The sequence below is a fragment of the Populus euphratica genome, unplaced genomic scaffold, assembly GCF_000495115.2.
Source record: "Populus euphratica unplaced genomic scaffold, PopEup_1.0 scaffold64.1, whole genome shotgun sequence".
NCBI classification, from domain to species: Eukaryota; Viridiplantae; Streptophyta; class Magnoliopsida; order Malpighiales; family Salicaceae; genus Populus; species Populus euphratica.
Genome location: NW_011499923.1, coordinates 92,417 through 115,997, shown reverse-complemented (window position 1 = coordinate 115,997; position 23,581 = coordinate 92,417). Strand labels below are relative to the sequence as shown.

General features: G+C 34.2%; 1 protein-coding gene across 2 annotated transcripts; it reads left to right on the top strand.

Moving 5' to 3' along the window:
• Nucleotides 1–19,661, top strand: LOC105135326 (protein PIR). Of its 2 annotated transcripts, XR_844156.1 has the most exons (31): nt 1–228; nt 331–403; nt 970–1,034; nt 1,218–1,295; nt 2,444–2,563; nt 2,673–2,743; nt 2,967–3,059; nt 4,077–4,146; nt 4,323–4,387; nt 4,585–4,780; nt 4,928–5,079; nt 5,342–5,435; nt 5,545–5,760; nt 6,035–6,246; nt 7,067–7,208; nt 8,626–8,794; nt 9,585–9,661; nt 10,327–10,497; nt 10,673–10,749; nt 10,842–10,944; nt 11,538–11,657; nt 12,113–12,256; nt 14,015–14,164; nt 14,274–14,417; nt 14,587–14,674; nt 15,328–15,455; nt 16,668–16,875; nt 17,070–17,242; nt 18,162–18,365; nt 19,208–19,470; nt 19,517–19,661. XR_844156.1 is itself a non-coding variant. In XM_011040145.1 (30 exons), the coding sequence occupies exons 1-30, from the start codon at nt 175–177 to the stop codon at nt 19,400–19,402; spliced, it is 3,852 nt and encodes a 1,283-aa protein (XP_011038447.1). In that variant the 5' UTR covers nt 1–174; the 3' UTR covers nt 19,403–19,661. The 2 variants fall into 2 exon arrangements, 1 of the variants encoding a protein (XP_011038447.1); XM_011040145.1 differs by having other exon boundaries at nt 19,208–19,661.
• Nucleotides 19,662–23,581: the final 3,920 nt, after the last annotated feature.

Here is a 23,581-nt window from a genome sequence, read left to right as displayed (position 1 = left end):
ATCGACTCTGTTTTAGACAACGGACAAATTTGATTTCCGATCCAACTCACCTTCCGATGATCTCTCTCTCTCATGTGTTTTTTTTCAACAAAAAAGCATAAAATGCTAATGCTGATGATCTCTCTCTAGTTTTTTTCTTTCAAACAATTAGTAATTACTAGAAAGAAGAGAGAAATGGCAGTTCCAGTAGAAGAAGCCATAGCAGCTCTCTCTACCTTTTCTCTTGAGGTACCCTCCCTAATTTATCTTGCATTCCGTTAAATCAAGCCAATTCTCTTTACTTTTTATTTATTTATTTTGTGTGTGTGTGTGTGTGTGTGTGTGTGGAAGGATTATCAAGCAGAGGTGCAAGGAGCTGGGGTTTTGGTTTCATCTGAAAGAGGAGCAACCAACAGTCCTATTGGTATTTTTTAAAATTTTCTTTTAATTATTAATGCTAATTACGTGGTAAAAAAACAATAAATATATGTTTGTTAAGGAAGGTTAAATTATAGGGACGTGTTGAATGTAAGAATTGAAATGGTGATTGCTTAAATAGAGAAAGGACCTCTCTTGTTAGTGTTACTAATCAGGGAAGGATGAATAGGGATTCAGGTAGAATCGGAAAGCGTTTTATTTTGGCATGTTTGGTTAAATTAAAAAATTTTAGAGTAAGAAATTGGGTTTGGATTTATGTGAGACCATGGATATAACAATCTACTTGTTGCATTTTACTAATTGTATCATTTTGTTTTGTCACTACATGATTACAGTTGTGAGTGATAGTCTGTGCTGCATAAATGACATGTTTTTGTGTTGTCATTATCATAGTTGTGACATCTTCTTCTCATGTCTGTGTGTTTTGTCTGATTTTGTAGTTTATACTAAACATGGAGTGCGGCTTTTATGTTGCATGCATGGCCACCGGCATTGTTTGTGTTTGTCCATGCTACTGTCTCTCATACGCAATCATTCTTTTTTCTTCTGTAGAGTATACTGATGTTTCTGCTTACCGCTTATCTCTATCAGAAGACACAAAAGCTCTCAATCAGCTGGTATGTGGCTTTTGTTTTCTTCTTTTTGCCTCGACTTTTTTTTTGTAAGCACAAACACTACATAATCACACTATTTGTGTTAGTTTTTCTATTTGGTGTCATTGCATTTGTTTTTTTGTTACTTTATCAATATAATTGCATCTGTTTGGTGGTTTTTGACTTTAATTTCTGCAACATGTGCAGAATGGACTTATCCAAGAGGGGAAGGAGATGGCATCAGTGCTTTATACATATCGAAGCTGTGTCAAAGCACTTCCTCAGGTCTATTTTGGCTTCACTTCTAATAAACATGGCCAAGGATTGCTGATGCACATGGATTGATATTTTTCTTGTGAAGATCTATTCTCTTTATGATATTTTCTCTCTCTCTTTCTTTTGTATGCTTATGTGCAAGGTTGTGCCTTTGGCATGTTTAATATGCATATAACTTTTGGCTCTGTAAACAAAATAAGCTGCTGTATCTCACTTCCTGATGAAGAGCAAGAAAACTAACTATTCCTTGACTAACATGTATTGCTAGTGATTGCAGACATTACAAAACTCTAAAGGTAAAAAGTTGCCATTTAAAAACATTAGTGGTGGAATTTACACTTTGACATAGCATTGTGGTTCTGCAATAGCTAATCTGGCAACTTATTGTATTCACACCATAGCTGTATCTATAGGATAAAAGACCACAGTTTTTATATTAAAACTGTGTAAATACATTGAAATAAATTTTCAATTTAAATGCATCAACCTGATGGGCCTCTTTGTAGGTCCTTGAACACGCATATCTTGTCAAGCTTCTCATGCCTTTAGATGCTTGACCTCGTTGGAATCTAGCAGATTTTGCTTTTGATGATTTATGACTCAAAGGGGTCTTTCAATCACAATATCATTGTAGCCTAATACTATATCATGTGGTCTAGATTATACTGGTTCATGTTTGACCTGTTTACATGTGGGATTTTTGGAGTCCTGTGCTGTAGCAATGTTCTTAGTGATGCATTTGAAACATTCAATTAATATATGGAGGAGCTAGGAAAAGTTTTACAGTTTGGAGATTCACAAGTATGCACAGTGCTTTATCAGATTAACATAACTGTCCATGAAGCAAGTCTTCAGCAATTAGTGGGCATGTTGGATGAATAGAAATGATCAATTTCCTATTGCCTATTAGTAGAACATGCGCTCTTGATCTTTTCTTTAATGAAAGAGTATTTGAATATCATTCAATGACTGGTCTGGGTGAGCTTGAACAGCTACATATTATGTCCAAAAAAGCCCATTCATGGATAGCCAGTTTTCTGTTTATGATAACACAAATTGAATTCTTTTTTCTTGAAAGACATGTAACTGAATTACTTAAGTTTCCAGTTCTCTGCTCTGCCTATTAAAATACTTCTGACATGTATGCAATGTGGCAGCTTCCTGAATCCATGAAGCAAAGTCAGGCTGACTTGTATCTGGAAACATATCAAGTTTTGGACTTGGAGATGAGTCGTCTTCGTGAAATCCAGCAATGGCAAGCATCTGCTTCATCAAAAGTATGTGATTTCTTACCTTCTTTTCCTCATTGTTTACAGTATTATACCCTATGTGGTTTCAAACTCACGCTGAATTTTCACAATGTTGCAATATTGTTTGCTGATGCAGCTAGCAGCTGATATGCAGCGGTTTTCTAGGCCTGAGCGGCGCATTAATGGCCCCACAATTACTCATCTATGGTATTTGGTTGCATTTCCTTTTTCTATTTTCCTCTTCCAATAACACCAATCATCTTTTTTTGTTGTATTGCTATTACCTCATTTTGAAGTGCTGGATGTGAGTCAAGTCAGCTCCTCAACACCACCCTTTGAACATTCTCCTCATCTTGAGATATCTTAAAATTTCATGGTGAACAAATGAACCAATGCTTCTTTTATTAACTTCTTTTTTTTTTAATCCCAGGAGCATGTTGAAGTTGCTTGATGTTTTAGTTCAACTTGATCATCTTAAAAATGCTAAGGCAAGCATACCTAATGACTTCTCATGGTACAAGAGGTATGCAAATTGAATAATTTGGGTCATGTATGCTGTCATACCTTGGTTACATGTCCTTTATGATGTTTCACATGGATCATCCAACTTCTTTATCATCTTTTTTTTTTCCTTCCAACTTTGGAAGCCATTTGGATGGGAATTGGCTAGCAGTCATTTGTTTTAATTTCTCTACATATGTTGATGGTCTTCGTTTGAATTTCTCAAGACAGAATATCTTTAGCATGATATTTTAGTGATTTTAGGATTTGCTGCAGTCTTATTTACATAGAGAACAAAAGCCTGATCCATAACCACTACAGTTCACACTTAGAAATAGGTCACTAAAATTTCTCATCTCCAGAAACTTTGAATAATTTCCACAACACATACATGAGGGTATGAAAAATCTCAAGGGAGTTCTCCATCAAACAGAGTAGAAACTGAAAACAAGTGTATGAGACTGTGAAAAAGTGGGCCTCTGTTTTACTTCAATTTTAAAACATTTATTTACACTACTCGGTCCTTAAGTGTTCTAGCTTGAGCATCTTGTGGTCCTCTCCTAACCCTCTGCAAATATGTCTAGTTAAACTTCTTGGAACGCAAAACATTGTTAATTTTGCAAATTTATTCCGTGGATTGGTAAAGCTCAGTGGCAGTGAAAAAATTTTCTAGTCAAATTTGATCTTGTGTGTTGCAAACTTTGTATGTTCAAAATTTGTGCCTTTAATCATACTTTTTTACCAGTGCTTTAAATGCTGAATGGTGACTAGTTACTTCCTGCTATTAATTCATCTGATTTTTTCTCTTCTATACATATCTGTTAAACAAGCGTGGCTGGTTAAGCTACTAAATCCAGCTTTCCAAACGATACATTTTTCCAGTCTGATTATACCTGTTGGCTGCAAATTCTTACAGTTCTTTTGGACATATTTAATTTTTTTTTATCTCTTTTTCACTCAATCTTAGAAGCATCGGCTGGCTGTTTTGCTATGCAGTCTAACACTGGTTCTTTCCTTTATTCGTGTCTGATTTTGACAGGACATTTACCCAAGTTAGTGTTCAGTGGCAAGATATTGATTCAATAAGGGAGGAGTTAGATGATTTACAGGTGTGAAAACTTTTCTCATGTGACCTTATCTGTCTTAAATGATGTTTTACCTTCTCTGTTTCTTGAAATGCCTTTTTGTTTTTTGCAGCAAAGTGCTGACATGATATCTGCTCTTATTTCACTGTTAATTTGATGAACTGATCAATTTTAACTACTTTGTAACTCAACTGCTGCAGATATTCTTAAGCACAAGGTGGGCAATCTTATTGAACTTGCACGTCGAAATGTTTCGGGTGAACACGTATCTATACTAATTATTGATTGCCTTTCAGTGTGGCAGCACAGGAAGAAATGCTTGATTTTTTTTCGCACATAAGTTTACCCTGTTTGCATAAATTTTTCCATGATGCCATCGTTCTGTTTAGAATATCATTTGTCTTGCTCTTCTTGTTGCGAAATCATAATTGGTATTACATGGAGGTCCTTGACTTACAATAGTGTAGAAGATATTCTTCAAGTTCTGATAGTCTTTGCCATTGAGTCATTGGAATTGGATTTTGCGCTTTTGTTTCCGGAGAGGCACATTCTTCTACGTGTTTTACCAGTTCTTGTTGTCTTGGCAACTTCATCAGAAAAGGACAGTGAGTCACTGTATAAGAGGGTAAAAATCAACAGGCTGATAAATGTTTTTAAGGTATTCTGTTGGTATCTCTTTGTGCTCTGGTAATCTATTATGTCATTTTTGCCTGAAATTGCACAAAATATATTCTTTTTTTCTTCCTACTTGTCTGAAATCTAGTATTTAATTGATATATTCTAATTTGCTTGTCATTTGTGGCAGAATGATCCGATCATTCCTGCCTTCCCTGATCTTCATCTTTCTCCCGCTGCAATCTTGAAAGAGTTGTCCATTTACTTTCAGAGATTTGCTGCACAAACTCGTCTCCTCACCCTTCCAGCACCTCATGAGCTCCCACCTCGGGAGGCACAAGAATATCCTCTACAATTTCTCTCTCTCTCTCTCTCTCTTTCATGTCTTGCTTCGTTAGATCATTATCTTTGACAAAACAGGTATGTAAATTCCCTTCTTTGTGATGGTGGGGACAATGAGGTCTTCATCAGTACTGGCCCTCGTGTCTGCACAATAGACCATTAATGCTTTGTTAGGTCCATTTTGCGGTTGGAATAGTTCCTATCCCGTGTTACACTCTGTGGAGCTTGTATGTGTAATCTTTGAAGCCTTAACATGTTGTACTTATCAGAGGCATTATCTCATTGTTAATCACATAGGAACTATTCGTGCTGAGCACGATGATTTCACAATTCGTTTTGCTTCATCCTTGAATCAGGTGTTTATTCATTTTCACCACAAATTTTCCACTCCCTATTTGTAATGTGCTTAGCTTTATCATTAGCTTTTTAATATGTGTTTCCTATCTTTTCAACTTGTGTACACAGCTATTGTTATTGAAGTCAATAGATGGTGCAGATGTTGACTGGTGCAAAGAAGTCAAGGGAAACATGTATGATATGGTTGTTGAAGGTTTCCAGCTGTTAAGCAGATGGACCGCACGAATTTGGGAACAATGTGCTTGGAAATTTTCTCGCCCATGCAAAGATGCAATTCCTTCAGAATCTAATGGAACCTCAGAATCATTTTTTGACTATGAAAAGGTATCATAGTCTATATTTGTGATTTTGATATTGTGTTCTTGGTCTATTTCATATGCTGAAGGCTGAAGCACAGTCAGCAATGCTCACTTGGGGAATCCAACAACTTAGAACTAACTTAGAAGGATTTATTTGGGGCCATACTTGTGATAAACAGATTTAATATATTGCCTTGTGTCATACACTTTGTCTAAATATTTCAAGAACTATTGCCTTGAACAGGTACCTTTTATTGTTTGCTTGACTGGACATATTGTAATACTGAATTTTCTTGCAGGTGGTACGATATAATTACAGTGCTGAGGAGAGGAAAGCACTTGTTGAGCTCGTTAGTTACATAAAGAGTGTTGGATCACTGATGCATCGGTGTGACACATTGGTAGCTGATGCCTTATGGGAAACAATACATGCTGAAGTCCAAGATTTTGTCCAAAACACATTAGCCACCATGTTGAAGACTACCTTTAGAAAGAAGAAGGACCTGTCAAGGTGGGCATTTTGAACCAGTATTATATCATTTGAATTTAGGGCAAATTTCTACTGTCCAAATTATTTGTTTGCTGCTAACAGGCAGTTAGGTTAGTGGCATTTCTTGCCTAGAAATTAGGGGATTAGGTGTAGAAATCAGGTCTAAGTCCTGCACTTGCTACCTTAAGGACAGCAGTAGTATTTTTCTGATCCATAAAAAATTGGGGGCCTTTATAGTCCGTGCAATTAGTGTAGTATTTTGTTTCTCAGTGATAAAAGATGTTGTTAAGTGATAAAAGAGTGGAAAATTACTAGTGATGGAGGATAGCTTGTTTGAGATAAAGAAACAAGAATCCCTCCATTCCGCTGAATGGAGGCCAAAAACACTTATCTAAAAGCCTCTGACTCAGTGCACTATAAAGTGGCTACGAAAGCAAATCTGTTCCATTATAGTTTTCTGGAAAATAGATCAATTCTTGAACCAATTGCTCTCCACGGGCATCATATCATTTCTGACACAGCTTGTCTTCACCCTTGCAATCTGTAACCCTCCTAAAGCCCACGAATTCTATTAGTAACAATTCTGCCACATCACTGTGATACCAATGCTTGCTTGGAAATGGGAAAATGTCATTGGGAATACTTTAAATGTGACACATTACTGGCATAAGAGAGTCAGGAGCCACATCCAACAAAATTCTCTACTTTTCTTACTAATTAATATGTCTAGACAAACTGTTGAGATGCTTTAACTTGCTTAGAAAGACAAAGTCTGCATCTAAATGGCTTCCACTTGAATATTTCAACTGCATGTTTACTTTATTCAATTGGTAACTTTCAGGATTGTTTCTGACATGAGGACTCTTTCAGCAGACTGGATGGCAAATACAAACAAGCCTGAATCTTATTTACAGTCACATGGAGGTGATGAAAGCAAAGGGAACTTCTTTTATCCAAGGCCAGTGGCACCCACAGCCACACAGGTTTCACTCATTTCGCCACTTATTCATGCTTTACATTTCCTGTCCAGATATAGCAGTTATAGTTCTTATCATATAAAAATGTTGGATAAGCGGGCTTTGGAATAAAACTAATATGGTTTGGTTCTTAGTCACACTGTGAAGCTTTGGAAGATAGAGTGTCTGTGCAAAGATCGAGGCATACCATCACTTCTAAAAGATTTGGTCTATGACCAAGGAGGTTAATTATAAAGTTGTCTTGCTCAGATGTTTGATGAAGACTTTTATTTCAAAGATAGGCAATTCTCTTCTTGCATCACATCTTGCTGATCCCCTTGACATCATATAAAAAGGTATTCTTGAGGTTGAGAAGTCAAGACAATCCCAGTTTTGAGAACACTCCTTGCTTGTTAAGCAATGTACAGTGTTCTTTATCAGCTCAAAGGAGGGCAGACAAATGAATTGAGTCTTAAGAAGTGAATTGACGCAACCAAGTTCTTGCAGAAACAGGATATATTCTCCCTTCCCAAATAAAAAAGAGAAAAAGTCTTGTAAAATTTTCTGATAAATTCCTGAACACTTTTTCCATGCAAACCTCTTTCCATGGACACCCTGTACTTGGAACTGATAATCAATCTCCAATAACTATCTTCATCTGCAATAGGCTTTTGCAACCAATGAAGAAAAGCATATTAGAATATATCAGTTATTAAGTCCAACCACCAGTTTTCGGAGGATGTTTGTAGATAGATCATAATTAAACTACTGAATAAAATGTTAATGTGATTTTGTGATCTGCTGTGGAACTGAATCCTTTATCATCTCTTTATCTGGTTTCCTTTCTTCACGCATAATACTTGAATTCAATCAAATTTTTTTATACTAATACATTCGGAGGTCTAAGGGACACCAATTCAGAAGGAGCTGTGGATATTGTGAGACAGGGACCAGCAATAGGGAGTTGGATTAAGATAGAATGTGAAATAGGACTAGAAATTTCAAAAGTTTGGTTGAGGTGGTAGAGGAGGATATAATCAGAAGACTTCAGTGTTTAAGGGGGTGAAATCTCCTTCCAAATTTTTAGTTTGGTCATGTCACCCAAGTCTGTCTATTTTTCGGGTTACCATCTTCCTGTGGACAAAAACGTTTCCTGCCTTCAGGTCCACTGGACTGATGTTATAGACAGTAATTTCTTGGTGTAAATCTATCACAATATCTATGAAAAATTTGCATGTTTCCATCAAACAAGCCATTTTTCATTTTTGACATAAATTTTTTTATAAATTATACGCGTCTTATGCAATCACACTATGCATGCCTTCTGGTTTCCTTCCTTGCCGATCATGTGTTTATGTTTTGAATGAAGAGTTTGGATTAAAATCATCATTATTTGCATACATATGCTCATCCTTAATTAATATCATTGGTTTTCTTTGTTCAGGTCCATTGCTTGCAGTTCTTGATATATGAAGTGGTGTCTGGTGGTAATCTTCGGAAACCTGGTGGACTCTTTGGCAACAGCGGGTCTGAGATTCCTGTAAATGATTTAAAGCAGTTGGAGACCTTCTTTTACAAGCTTGGCTTCTTCCTGCATATATTGGACTATTCAGGTTAGTTTCTTATCAAAATCTCTTTTCTTTTTATCTAAAATCTCTTCTTTACCAGAATAAGAGATCAGCCTAGTTAAAGGAGCCAACAATAAGTGAAAATGATAATGAGTCATAATGATCTGGGGCTTTATAACAGTTCCATATATACGGTACAATGGTCTGAGGTTTTATAACAGTCCCATGTATAAGGTCTATAAAGACTTTTTTCCCTGATATTTTGATGCCAAGTCTTGTTGCAAACTTCTTATGATTCTAGTATGCAAATCCTTATGAAAACCTGGGAATGGTTACATCATTTTCTGGACAAATAAACTCATAGTAAGCATATGAATCAGAAGATTCTTAACGAAGTATGATTTATCCGTAGAATTCTAGAAAAAGGATTTCTTTTGCGGTCTTCAAGATCAAGAAGACAACCCAATAATATCATCCATTTGATATCTTGGTTTGTTGTCCAAAGACCATCCTAATAGGAGCATGGCACATAAGTGTCCCCTTATAGAGGCCCTTAGCTGTTAAGCCCTGTGGACACCATAAAAATAAAAGAGAGAGAGCACTTCTTCATTGGAGACTCTCTGTTTTTCACAGTATTGAAAATGCTAACTTGGCATATTGGCAGCATATCCATGTTCATGATGCCTTTGTTTCTTTGAGGATAATATAACTAATTGTGCTCCTGTTAGTGTTTTATTGGTTCAAGATAGGTGGAAAATGAAGTATACTGCCCTTTTGCTGTACTAAATTTCAAGTACTATATACTGAAGTTTAACAATTCTGTAAATGTTTGCAGCGACTGTTGCAACTTTGACAGATCTTGGTTTCTTATGGTTTAGAGAATTTTATTTGGAGTCATCTCGTGTGATTCAGGTAAGAGAACAGGATTTCTTTTGTGGACCTGCTATAGTTTATGAAACTCTGTAACACATGGGGAGAACAAGTCTACCTTACTAAATTGATGTTGTTGAGAATTACTTTGTGTCAGAGTTTTATTATGGCTGAATTATTCTCTTAGCTTGGAAAATATTTCTTGCTTTTGTTTAGACTGAATTGAGGGAATCATCATCAGGATAGAATACCAAGGAAGTGATTGACTTGGTACAAGGGGCTTAGTTGTGTTTCTGAACTCTCAATTGGAAACTTTATTCTTTTGCTCCAATGTTCAACTATTTTTGATCTATTTTTCTTGGGGTTTGAATCTTGTTGGCTGGGAAAATTATTCAGTTTCATCCCACTTCAGATTAAACTAAATTGTATTACTTTGGTTTGCTTCTGGTCATGAATTGGTCCTTTTTTCCTTTTATGGAAGCACCTGCAATGACTTCTGGTGTCTATACATGGATTTAGACATTTATTAAGAAAACATTATGATATATAAAGCAGCATGTGCAACTGATTTTTACTGGGGGAATAAAAGTGAGACCTTAGTTTAAATTTATAATAGTGAAATTTCAATTATTTTTCCTTTCATTCACATTTTTATTCATTATATCACTTTCTTGATTTGTGGGACCTTGTTTGTTATCCATATGCAGTTTCCTATTGAATGTTCTCTTCCCTGGATGTTGGTAGATCATGTGCTCGAGTCCCAGAATGCAGGTCTTCTTGAAAGTGTTCTGATGCCATTTGACATCTACAATGATTCAGCTCAGCAAGCTCTGGCTGCCTTAAGACAGCGATTCCTCTATGATGAAATTGAGGCTGAGGTATATTATATTTAAGCATTTTCTAGGACTAATTCTTTTGCATCTCTTGTTGAGAACACATGCATGTCCTAGTTGTCATTTGATAAACTGGTGGTGGCCTGTTGATTCCCTGCCCACATCTCAGGTTTGTTATTTCAGGATTTTCGCTCTAACTCAGTGTAGTAAGTTTTTATAGGTGGACCATTGTTTTGATTTATTTGTTTCAAAACTCTGTGAAATTATTTTCACTTATTACAAGAGTTGGGCAGCAAGGTACATGCTTTCCCTTCTTTCTATAGTAACGTGTACTACTGGAAATACAATGAACTAAATCATCTATCTTGTTGGTTTGCTAAATTCTGCAGTGAACTACTTGATCCATCATTCCTCTTTGCATCAGACAATAGAGAAAAATATTCTGTACAGCCTATGAGGTTCACTGCACTATTTAAGATGACTAGAGTAAAGGTAAAAGTATAGTTTTCCACATACCATCAATGATTCACTGCATTTATGTTCACTGATGTGTTTGGTCCACATTTGTCTTGTGAAGCATCATTACCTTCTTCCTCCTTGGCAATTGTTAATAACAGTCTGAAATTTGAAATATGTATCATATCTTGTTAATTGTGTGTTAAAGAATAATATAAATTATATCTTGGGGTTTCACTTAATAGCATAAGTTATTGGGTTGAGATGGTTATTTCACATCATATTAGAGTCTAGTTGAAAAAATAATCACGAGTTCGAATCTCATCTATCTCATTCTATTTGAGCAAAAGGTAGTGCAGGTTTGTGCAAGTTTTAAGCCCAAAGAGCTTGAGTTAAGATAGTTCTTTGACATTTTCCAACTTACTCCCTAACCAAGACTGAATACCCCAATTTGGAGGATTGTTTCACAATTGTTATTTCTCAGCATAGGATTGGACCGTATATCTTTGCTGTTATTTCACATGTTTATAGTCACCTCTTTTTTATGTTCTTTTGGTCTGAAGTAGAATAATGGCTTAGACCTGTTCCTCTGATGCTCCCTCTCTTCTTTTGGATGTTATTATGTACAGTTACTTGGGAGGACTGTTGATTTAAGAAGGTTGGTTTCTGAAAGGATGAACAAGGTTTTTAGAGACAATCTCGAGTTTCTTTTTGATCGTTTTGAGTCTCAGGATCTATGTGCAGTGGTGGTAAGTAGATTGTTCATGTTTATTATTAGTGGTAACACACCTATCATGTTATCATATCAATTAAAAATAAAGTTAGTAGGATGTAGAGTATAGAAGTGTCCTAGCAATCAGCCTGACTTCAGGATGCTTTAACATGGTTCCTCATGTTTCCCCTTTCCTGTTGTAACCTTATAAGATGCACAGTTTTATTTTGCTAAGCTCATATACTGTTTTTGTATTATGGACAAAGTCTTGCACATTGAATGGTGCTAGCTGTTCAGTTCTCACATAGTAACAAGCAGAAAGTTAGATGTGGATGCATGTATTTTTATAGTTGTGTTGACCTACCAGATTGAGCTTTTAGAATGAATTCTCAAATAATAAAAACTCCATGAAATTTCTTTTTTCACGGCTAATAAAACAAATAAATTGTTTATTATTCTGATGGAAAAACAAATGCCATTACTTGGTTGCAGGAATTAGAAAAACTTGTGGATATCTTAAAGCATGCCCATGGGCTGCTTTCAAAAGATCTTTCAATAGACTCATTCAGTCTCATGTTGAATGAGATGCAAGAAAACTTATCTCTTGTGTCATTTTCTAGTCGACTTGCTACTCAGGTTTGACGAACTCTTTCTGACTTTTATTTTATTGGTACATCTCTTTGTTATATTTATGCATAATCATTTTTCAATCATGGTGCACAATCATGGTATTATGGGAAATGTTGCACTCTAATCACTATTATGTATCTATCTTCAAAAATTAATATTTTAGCAATGTGGATAAGCTGATTGCAGTCTTTCATTTCGTAAGCATATACATTCAATAGACATAGAGCAAAGAATTGATACTCTATTTATATAGATTTGGTGGCATTTTGCATCATTAATTTTATTGTGTAATATGTAACCTCTCTTCTGTCTCTGACTCAGTGGAAGAATTAATGTAGAAATTATCATATCTGATGTGCTTATTGTTCTTATCCTTGTTTTTTAATTGAAGCTGGAAGAGTCTCGAGCCAATTCAATAGCATTTTTGGCTTTAGGACCTTTATATCTTGTCCTTGTGTATGGGTTGTCCAAGGGAGACTTATCATGTATGTTGTATTATAGGATGATTGAGCTTGAAAATTCCCTAGTCTTGTATCTAAAACAAAGCATGGTGCATATTTTTTCTTGTCATTAAAATGAAAAATGTAGCAACATTATGATCATAATTATTAAACCTAACCTGGGGGGCGGGTCATGTGCTGAAAAATACAAAAGGATTGCCAACAAGGGGAGGACAAGGTTTTAGAAACATTGAACCCACAATTTGTTCTGATTTCTTTGGCCTCTGACAATGATTTTGTTGAAGACCTTGTCCTCATCCAAGATCCTGAAGTGGTTTGAGTTAACTATTGCATGATGGGTCCTTAGATTTCATTGGATCCTTTCCAAAAAATTCCTCCAATTTTTCTTTAGCGTGTCAATTTGTTGAGTAGGCAAGCAGCTTTTTTTGCCCATTATTTATTTGCCACTTGCCTGCTATAATTATCTTTACTTCAACCTAAGAATTAAAACATTTGAAGATCCATGGGGAACAAAAATTCAAGATTTGTGCACAATCAAGCATATTGTAATTGTTCTTGTAAGTCAACATCCAAATCAACAACAACTGGGCACTATCTTTCAGTGTTCTGGGACAATAGGTGTAAGATGCTTCACTGCATTGGTAATTACAATCTATCCTACTCGTGTTATTTATAAGCCCTCAATTATGAGGGGAAAAGAAAGTGAAGAAGATGCAGATTGGGAACTGAAGGGAAAAGGGGATTTGGTGCTTTGCGTGGTGGCTGTTGGTTTTGGGAATTAGGGGTTTTTATCCTTGATTCAAAATGGTGCTGCTTAAAAAAATAGCGGTCTCACCTAGGTTTCTCCGGGTTGACTTGGTGCGTTGCCTGGGTTTGACTGAGTGAATTTCTTAGGGGCCTTTTTAGTTAACTTGGACTAGTCTAGGTCTTGGGTTAGCTAGGTCCTGGGTCAACCTAGCAAGCCAATTTAGGTTTTATAACCATGATTATGATATTTATTAAAGGAAAAATGCATCTCAAGCCAATTCATTTGCATTTTAGCCCCAGCACCTTTATGTTTTGTCTTTGTGTATGCATTGTCTAAAGCACACTTTCGTGTGTTTTGTATTGTGGAACCTTGGGGATGCCCTAGTCTTGTGCCTAAAAAAATGAAGCATGATGCATATTTTTCTTATTGTTAAAAGAAAAATGAAAGAAACAAATAATATTTAGTAAAGGAAATTTCCTACGAGTGTCATTTATTTTATCCTTTGCTTTTCCAAGGAGCTAGTTCTACTCAAATCAGTTTATTGGTGTGTGTTAGATTTGGTCAGAGATGCAAAACGATTTCCTGCCAAACTTCATCCTATGCAACACTACTCAGCGTTTTGTCCGATCATCAAGAGTTCCTCTTGTTCCTATGCAAAAGCCGTCAGTTCCCTATGCAAAGCCTAACTTCTATTGTGGTACTCAGGTAACGAACTAGATACACCATCATTTGATTGGATTTTACCAATATGATGCTATTTTTGTTTCTCTTGATATTTTCTGACTTGCATTCTCATTGACTATTATCATGGCAGGAGTTGAATTCTGCGCATCAAAGCTTTGCACGTTTGCACAGTGGGTTCTTTGGAATTCCCCACATGTTTTCTACTGTTAGACTTCTAGGATCCAGATCATTGCCTTGGCTTATCCGGGCCCTGCTAGATCATATATCAAATAAGGTATGTGATGCTTTTGAGAAGAGTTTATTTTCATTTATTAAAACTAAATTTCATGAAAAGATGGATCTTGTTACTATTTGTATGATTTCATTTGAAGCTGTGTGGACAAACACTATCCTTTTTGTTTCATTGAGATTGAGTCTAATGTTTCATGAATTATGTGTTTCAGGTAAGTACACTTGAACCAATGATTACTGGATTGCAAGCAGCGTTGCCAAAATCTATTGGACTGCTCCCTTTTGATGGAGGAGTCACAGGTAAATGGTGGTGTCATGATCATGCATGTGTAATATATTCTTCTTCCATACACTACTGTAGGTGTTAAATAGGTTGAAAGAACTTGAGTACAATGTAATATATGCACGTGTACATGCATGCACAGTTACAATATATCGACATACATTTTATTAGGGACAGTGAGTTGAAGCTTATGGGTGTACAGTGTACTTTAAGGGTTAATGTTCATTTGGAGGACTCATCTGTTGCAAACTTTACCACATCGCAATTCCAACAAGCACCAACCTTGAGGATTTTATGCACTAAATTATTGTTAGTGAGAGAAAAGTCAAGTGAGTGCCTAGGTGTGATAAATATGGTGAGAGCTTCCTCGAATGTGAGGTGCGTAAAATCTGTTTAAGTGATTTCTAAGTGCTGTAGCTATGAGGGCTTGTCTCAAGTGTGTTTAATTGTCTTTTATTCATCTGTGGATTGAATATTTGCATTGCTTATGGTATTTACTTAACAAGTGCCTGCTTGCATCACTTTTTTTTTTTCTGGGAATCTACTGATATTAAGAATGCTTTATGATGCTGAATTTTATGCATGCATCTCTTGCTAATTGTGCATGCTTTAGGGTGGGTGGATTCGAACATTTGTGCTCATTTCTCCATTTTACATATTTCCAATCCAGGCTGTATGAGGGTTGTCAAAGAAAATCTTAACTGGGGAACAAAATCAGATCTCAAAGCAGAGGTTCTTCGAGGAATAAAGGAGATTGGCAGTGTTTTATATTGGATGGGGCTTCTTGATGTTGTGTTGGTCAGTATCCTAGTTTCTTCAATTCGTGATAATATGAGAACATGTCTAGACTACTTATGCTTGCTCTAGAGGGTAGCATTGGAGTTTAGTGGACTCGTATTTTGACAGGGTTGCCATTCTATCCCTTGAAACAAGAATGCAAAATTATGAGTACATTAAGATTCTTGGGGAACTTATGGGTTAGGGGAGTGTTACACTGTGTAGACTATGGAGAACTAGTGATGTAGACTTAATCTACCAACTCATCATAGACAAGGCTAATAAAGGCAAGACATATGGAAAAAATCACACATCATAATGTGGGACCATTGAATTTTTTTATCCACTTGTCTTGTCTTATTGGCATAGCCTATAGGGAAGTTGTTGGAATAAGTCCATGTAACTGTTTTTCCTCATTATGAGCTTCTATTTTACATGTTAACGTCGTAATGGGGCAAATGCTAGGTAGACAAAAACAGCAATCAAATATTGATGAAGTTTGTATTTCTACCAATCAGGGGTTAGCCTTTGCCATGTTAAGTTGGTGGTGAGGAATTTGGCATGTTCATCTTAGATTAGAGCCTGGATGTGGACTTGATATTGTTTTCTTAAAAGTCATTGGACCAACCACTTTGGACCAGATGTACAAATCTCATTTCACCATATATCTTCATGATTGGTTATAATTGTAACTCTTGTTCTATTGTTGGGAATGACATCCTAGTGGGTATTAATATTTATCGACTCTCTTGTTTTGTTGTTGTGAATGATATGCAAACAGATCCAAATATTATATCATGAAGCCAAATGATTTTGTTGAACCGATGTAGGATCAACATTGTGCATGATTAGGTCCTAGACCAATCTTATTAATGGAGGAAAATAATTATTGCACATTATTTAGTCGCATAAGACATTTTCTTATAATAATGCATCACAGAAGCCTGGAATCTATCTCAATTTTATTTGTAATTACCTAAGGAATGCAATCCTTGGTTTTTTAAATGACTGTTAATGAAATATAAGGTGAAAAAAATATAAAACCTGAACTAAGTTTTTCATGTACATTAGTTTAGCAAGGGAAAATGCTTGTCTGGCAGGCTAATGAACATGATTTTGTATGCCACAATATATTGTTTAGTATGCAAAACTGGAACATAGCTCACGACTTCTGTTATGATTGGAAACCATTTTTTCTTACTGCCTCTTATAGTTGTTTTTCATGATTGACAGAGGGAAGTTGATACCATGCATTTCATGCAAACAGCCCCTTGGCTGGGCTTGTTTCCTGATGCAGATGGTCAAATATTGCTTTCACAGGATGGTGGGGATAGTCCTGTTGTCAATCTTTTCAAATCAGCCACTGCTGCAGTCATGTCCAATCCTGGTTGTCCAAATCCAACATCTTTTTATACCATGTCCAAACAGGCAGAAGCTGCAGGTGCATTATTTATTTCACTTCAGATGGTTTATTGCTGTTTGTTTGACCAACACACCATTTCTTTGATTGTACTTTTTTGTGCAATAATAGTAGTTAATTACTCTATTTTGATATCTGTTATTATATTCAAGACGTGTTCCCTTCATTTCCTTAATTTTTAAATTAACAGTTCTGGTCTTTTCATTTTATTGCAGATCTTCTTTACAAAGCTAACATGAATACTGGAAGTGTGCTGGAATATGCCCTTGCTTTTACCAGTGCTGCATTGGATAAATATTGCTGTAAATGGAGTGCTGCTCCCAAGACAGGGTTCATTGACATTACAACTTCAAGGGATTTTTACCGTATATATAGTGGCCTTCAAATTGTAAGAAATGACCTTCCACAAAATATTTTTATGATAGCGTCAAACTTAGCCAATGCATCTGAACAATAATCATCTACAGTTTGTCAAGGTATTAGTTCATACACCAGGCTAAGAGAATCCACCTACTAGTTGATAATAACTTTTCTAGACAGCTATCTCTGTTAAATGTGCTGTGGACTTGCTTCTCATTACTCTGTGTTTTTGGGCCAAAAATTTCACTTGAACTATTTTATTTGATCACTAAAATTAAAAACAGATGATAGCCATCCTCAGAGCATGTATTATGACAATCGTATGGCATGCTATTAGCCAATCAGAATGCCTAGTCATGCTATTTATCATTATTGTTGAGCAAATAGCTCATGTTTAATAGGACGTACATATTAGGCTATTTTTAAATTTGTGTCGTCTATTAGGAGTTATAATTTTTTTCAGAAAATAATGTTTCCAATTCATCATTTGAATCTTGATTTGACAACCAAGCTAATAAGGTACTAGCTCTCTGCCATGAGGTACCTCCTGATGAGCAGCCATGCTGGTGTTCTAGGGAGCTGCAGTCCAGGTCAAGGCCAAGTACTACACACATCTTAGTACTGAACGGACCCTGTCAGATTAAGAGAGAACCATTGACTTGAACATTCTCCTTGCTGTATAATTGCAATTTTGATATCTGGAGCTAACTACCTTTGTGATCTAAAACTGTTAGTTGAGCAGGTGGACCAATTGTTTGATTAAGAAATTTAATAGTATATTGTGATCAAACTGAATGAGGTCTTGCAATTAAATAATATGACTACTTAATTAGAAGGATGATGAACCTTTAGTTTTACCTCTAATTTAGCCACTGAAGTATGTTAGTTTAATTAAGTAATTGAGGATATCTTCTCTCTAGTAATCCATTTCGATACTTGAGTTGCAGGGACACCTGGAGGATTCTGTTCAAGTATCATCAAATTTCGAAGTGTTGGGTGACTCAGTTGCCTGGGGTGGTTGTACCATTATCTACTTGCTTGGGCAGCAGATGCATTTTGAACTCTTTGATTTTTCATATCAAGTCCTCAATGTTGCAGAAGTAGAGGCTGGATTACTCACCCAAGCACATAAGAATCCCCATGTTGCCCAGGTATTGAAATTTGCGTTTATACTTGATTTTTTCTGTACTCATGAGTAGTATGCCTGTGTATAGAAAATTATTGTTTTATATTTAAAATATTATTTTCCGCAGCCGGGACTTCAAGTTGGATTCCTCGTTTGATTGAATTGCAAGTTGTGCTATAACTGATTCTGTGTGTAAAAATCGTTCATTTATTTTATTTTATTTTCCCCTTCTCTTTTCTATCTGCTCGTGCTTGTCATGAAGTAGGATTTTACTCATTATTTAGGAGTTAAATAAATGGTTGCATATCATTATGTTCTACATTTTAGCTGTACTCTAGGTCATTATGGTGCTTTAATCAGACTTTGATGTTTCTGAAGAACGTCAATTCCTTCTGTCTGCTTTTTTTTTTGCAATTTTGTTGAGCCTTGATTCCACATATCAACTTGGCTTGCTAGCATTTATATCGCTCAAATCTAGGTTGCAATTCATGTTTTAGGGATGGGATTTGCCCAGCTAGTCTGACCATCAAACTGTTAATTTATTATCCATCCAATTGTGCAGACCTGTACATGATTTGCCTGATTACTAGCACTTCGAGACAATCTTAGTCATAGTAACATGCATATTGAACAAGTCATAATTCTCAATTGCACTGAGTGGACTAATATTCTGAATCAAAACTAATCTCTCAATCAGGAAAATCTAGAATATAGTACAGAAAATATGATGATTTGTAACTAGTAAAATCAATTTCTGACTTTGATTGTAAAGTACAATGAAAACAGGGGAGTGATTCAGCTGCTTCTAGCCTATTAATTTTTTCCATGTTCCGACTGATTAATCTGGCTGCCCTCTTCTTTTGCAAGGGATGGGAAACCCTATTAGAAGCAATGAAGAAAGCAAGAAGGTTGAACAATCATGTTTTCTCAATGCTAAAAGCCCGTTGCCCCCTTGAGGACAAGATAGCTTGTGCTATCAAGCAAAGCGGTGCCCCTCTGCATCGGGTTAAGTTCGAGAACACTGTTTCAGCATTTGAAACATTGCCTCAAAAAGGTGCCTGAATGAATCCTACAATCCCCCCTTCCACTGCTGATGCTTTGTCTCAGTCTTGCAATGTCTATGCTTATAGGGTCATGTCATCAAGCTGTATCTTGGTTATCATTATGATCATCAAGTATCAAATTGTAGCTGCTAATGTGTTCCCTGACCAAAATTACGAGAGATTGAAATCAATTTGTATATTCTCCATGAACACATTCAGGGAGTTTTCCACCCTTTTTGTATTTTAAATGAAAATGGGAAGTGTTGACATTTCTTTCTTGAGGTCTACTGCTTCCTGTTCTGATTTAGCCTCAAAATTGAGTGCTTTATTTGAACAACTTCGCTCCCACCATAGATGATTCCCTTTTTTTAGTTCTTGAAGCACAAAACAAAAGTCCAAGACAGGGAATAATTACAAGCGAACCTTATTTAATACCGTAACCTAACTACTGCTGGCTTGCCACCCAAACAAGGAAGAATTTGCAAGAAGAAATAGCTGAATTTGCAATCAATGAAAAAGAAATCAAATTATAATTATTTTCCTGAATGAAAAGATCTTGTGTTCTGACAACTGTACTGTTTTGATCTAATAACAAAAATTAAAGAAAAACAAAACAGTGTATAATCTAATTCAATTGCAAATATGTTTAGAATGTTCGAATTGTGTAGCTGATTTTTTCAAGGATTTTAGACAAGTATGTGAACCTCTACATCAACAAAAGTCAAAACTCTTCAATGTTTATGTATAATTAACCCCATAGTTTTTCTTATAGTAGAAATAGGCGCTTAAATAAAGATTAGATGAGAAAGAACAACTAGTTAAATATCATTTTGGTTAAATTACTCCACCATAAAAAATAAAATAAAATAAATCCTTTCTCAAACAATATCATTAACTTGCCATCAGGGATAATAATACGATATTCCCCACATAATCTGTTGTATTTTTTTCACATAATAAAATGACCTAATTATACTTTTAAAAAAACTTGTGTTAAGGGTCTTTTTTATCTTTTTAATTTTTTTAGCTTGATGAAATGACTAGATTATTTTTAAAATAAAAATATTGATCTTGAGTTGGAGTTCAACTTGGTTTTTGGTAATAATCAAATAGAATAGTAGTGTTTTAGTATTTTAATAAATATTAAATATTACTTAAAAAATAAAAATAGATGGAGTGAGTAATGCATACACCAACTTGGAGGAGTTCCCAGTAACTTTTAAGTGGCACATGCTATGTTATCTAACAATCAAACAATAATTTTTAAGATATCGTTCAATTCATTTTATAGGCGCTTTCATTATTAAGTAACGCATGTATTTAAAAAATCTTTAATTTGGCTACAATAATCTATTTTTTCTCTTTATTTTCTCTCTCTCTTTTTATTTTATTGCCTAAATCTTTAATTTTTTAAATAAATCATTCAATTTGTTTATATTTCTATTTTGATCAATATTCTTTTAATCAATATTTTTTTTATAATATTTTATAATATTAATTTTTTTTCATTTTCATCCACCTTTAGTTTTTATTTTATCTATCAGATTTAGTACTGTTATTTATTTTATTTGAGATCATTTTTAAAATTAATTTTTTAATGATTTCATCATTTTTCGATTCTGTTTTCTATGAGATTTGGTTACTATTGTTTTAATTACTATTTTTTACTTTAAATTTAAAAAAATATTTTTTTTAATTTCATCATTCAGTATTGAATTGGCTGGGGGTTGAACATTTAGATTGAGCTTGGGTCTAGAATTTCATGAGTTATGATTTTGAAAGATTAACTCAAATATAAAAAATTCTCATGAGTTTTCTTAGTTTTTTTTTTGTTTTTTTAATTTTATCTTTTAATATTTATTTAACTGAAGATTGGATGTATTATTATTTTTTATTTGTTTTCTATTATATTTTTCACTAATTATGAAAATAATCTAAGATTTCTTACCCTTAAATATTAAGTTGTTTGATAATTAAATTTTATATTTTATTTAATTTTTTTTTAACATAATTATCCTTAAAATTACAAAAACATTTCATTGCTCCCTGTTCTGATTTGGCCTAGAAATTGAGTGTTTTATTTAAACAACTTTGCTTCCACCATAGATGATTGCCATTTTTTTCAATTCTTGAAGCACAAAACAAAAGTCCAAGGCAGGGAATAATGACAAGGGAACCTTATTTAATACCATAACTTAACTACTGCTGGCTTGCCACCCAAACAAAGAAGAATTCGCAAGAAGAAATAGCTGAATTTGCAATCAATGAAAAAAAAATCATTTTGTAATTATTTTCCTGAATGAAAATATCTTGTGTTCTGACAACTGTACTGCTTTGATCTAATAACAAAAATTAAAGAAAAACAAAATAGTGTATACTCTAATTCAACTGCAAATGTTTAGAATGTTTGAATTACGTAGCTGATTTTTTTGAAGATTTTAGACAAATATGTGAACCTCTGTATGGACGATTGGGAAAAACAGTCCACCTGCATGGTCTCATAAACACGCACTTATGGCTCGAAAGGATTAAAAAAAAAAAAAACATGTTCAAACTCTTCCATGTTTATGTATAATTAAACCCATAGCTTTTCTTATAGTAGAAATAGACGCTTAAATAAAGATTAGATGAGAAAGAACAACTAGTTAAATATCATTTTGGTAAATTACTCCACCATAAAAAATAAAAAAAAATGCTTTCTCAAACAATATCACTAACTTGCTATCAGGGATGATAATACGTTATTTCCCACATGATCCGTTGTATTTTTTCACATAATAAAATGACCTAATTATATTTTTAAAAACTTTGGGTTAAGGAATTTTTTCATCTTTTTAATTTTTTTTAGTGTGATAAAATGACTAGATTATTTTTAAACTAAAAATATTGGTCCCGAGTTGGAGTTCAACTTGGTTTTTGGTAATAATCAAATAGAGTAGTAGTGTTTTAATAACTATTAAATATTACTTACAAATAAAAATAGATGGAGTGAGTAATGCACACACCAGCTCGTAGGTTCCCAGTAACTTTTAAGTGGCATATGCTATGTTATCTAGCAATCAAACGATGACTTTTAAGGTATCATTCAATTCATTTTATAAGCGCCTTCATTATTAAGCAACACATGTATTTAAAAAATCTTTAATTTGGGTACAATAATCTTTTTTTTTTCTTTATTTTCTCTCTCCTTTTTTATTTTATTGCCTAACTCTTTAATTTTTTAAAGAAATTATTCAATTTGTTTATATTTCTATTTTGATCAATATTCTTTTGATCATTATTTTTTTATAATAATTTATAATATTAATTTTTTTTCATTTTTATCCTCATTTATTTTTTATTTTATCTATTAGATTTAGTACTGTTATTTATTTTATTTAAGATCATTTTTAAAATTAATTTTTTAATGATTTCATTGTCCTTCGATTTTGTTTTATATGAGATTTGGTTACTATTGTTTTAATTACTATTTTTTCACTTTGAATTTAAAAAAATAATTTTTTTTCAATCTCATTATTTAACATTAAATTAGTTAGAGGTTGAATATCTAGATTGAGCTCGGGTTTAGGATTTCATGGGTTATGATTTTAAAAAATTAACTCAAATGTAAAAAATTCTCACAAGTTTTCTTAGTTTTTTTTTTGTTTTTTTAAATTTATATTTTTTAATATTTATTTAACTAGAGATTGGATCTATTATTATTTTTTATTTGTTTTTTATTGTATTTTTCACTAATTGTAAAAATAATCTAAGTTATCTTGCCCTTAAATATTAGTTGTTGGATAATTAAATTTTATAATTTTATTTAATTTGTTTTTAACACAATTATCCTTAAAATTACAAAAACATTTCATACTGAAAAATTACAAAAATGCTTCGTATCATCCAACATTTTCTTACCAAGATTACAAAAATGCTTGGTATACTCTTAAAATTACATGGATTTTATCCCGGGATCCCTTTATTTCTCAACCATGACAACATCAGCTCTGTAGAAAAGTCAAAATCAAATGGTGGAAGAAATCCAATGCACATTACACTGACCCCAGACAGCTGAAGGATGGCGGCCTTCTAAAAATCCCCAGACAGTTGAAGGATGGTGGCCTTCTAAAAATCCTCAGTCCTGTGTTTCTCAAGAACAATCCATTCTTATATATGTATCTCAGCTTGCACCATGTACTTCACCAAATGAGAATTG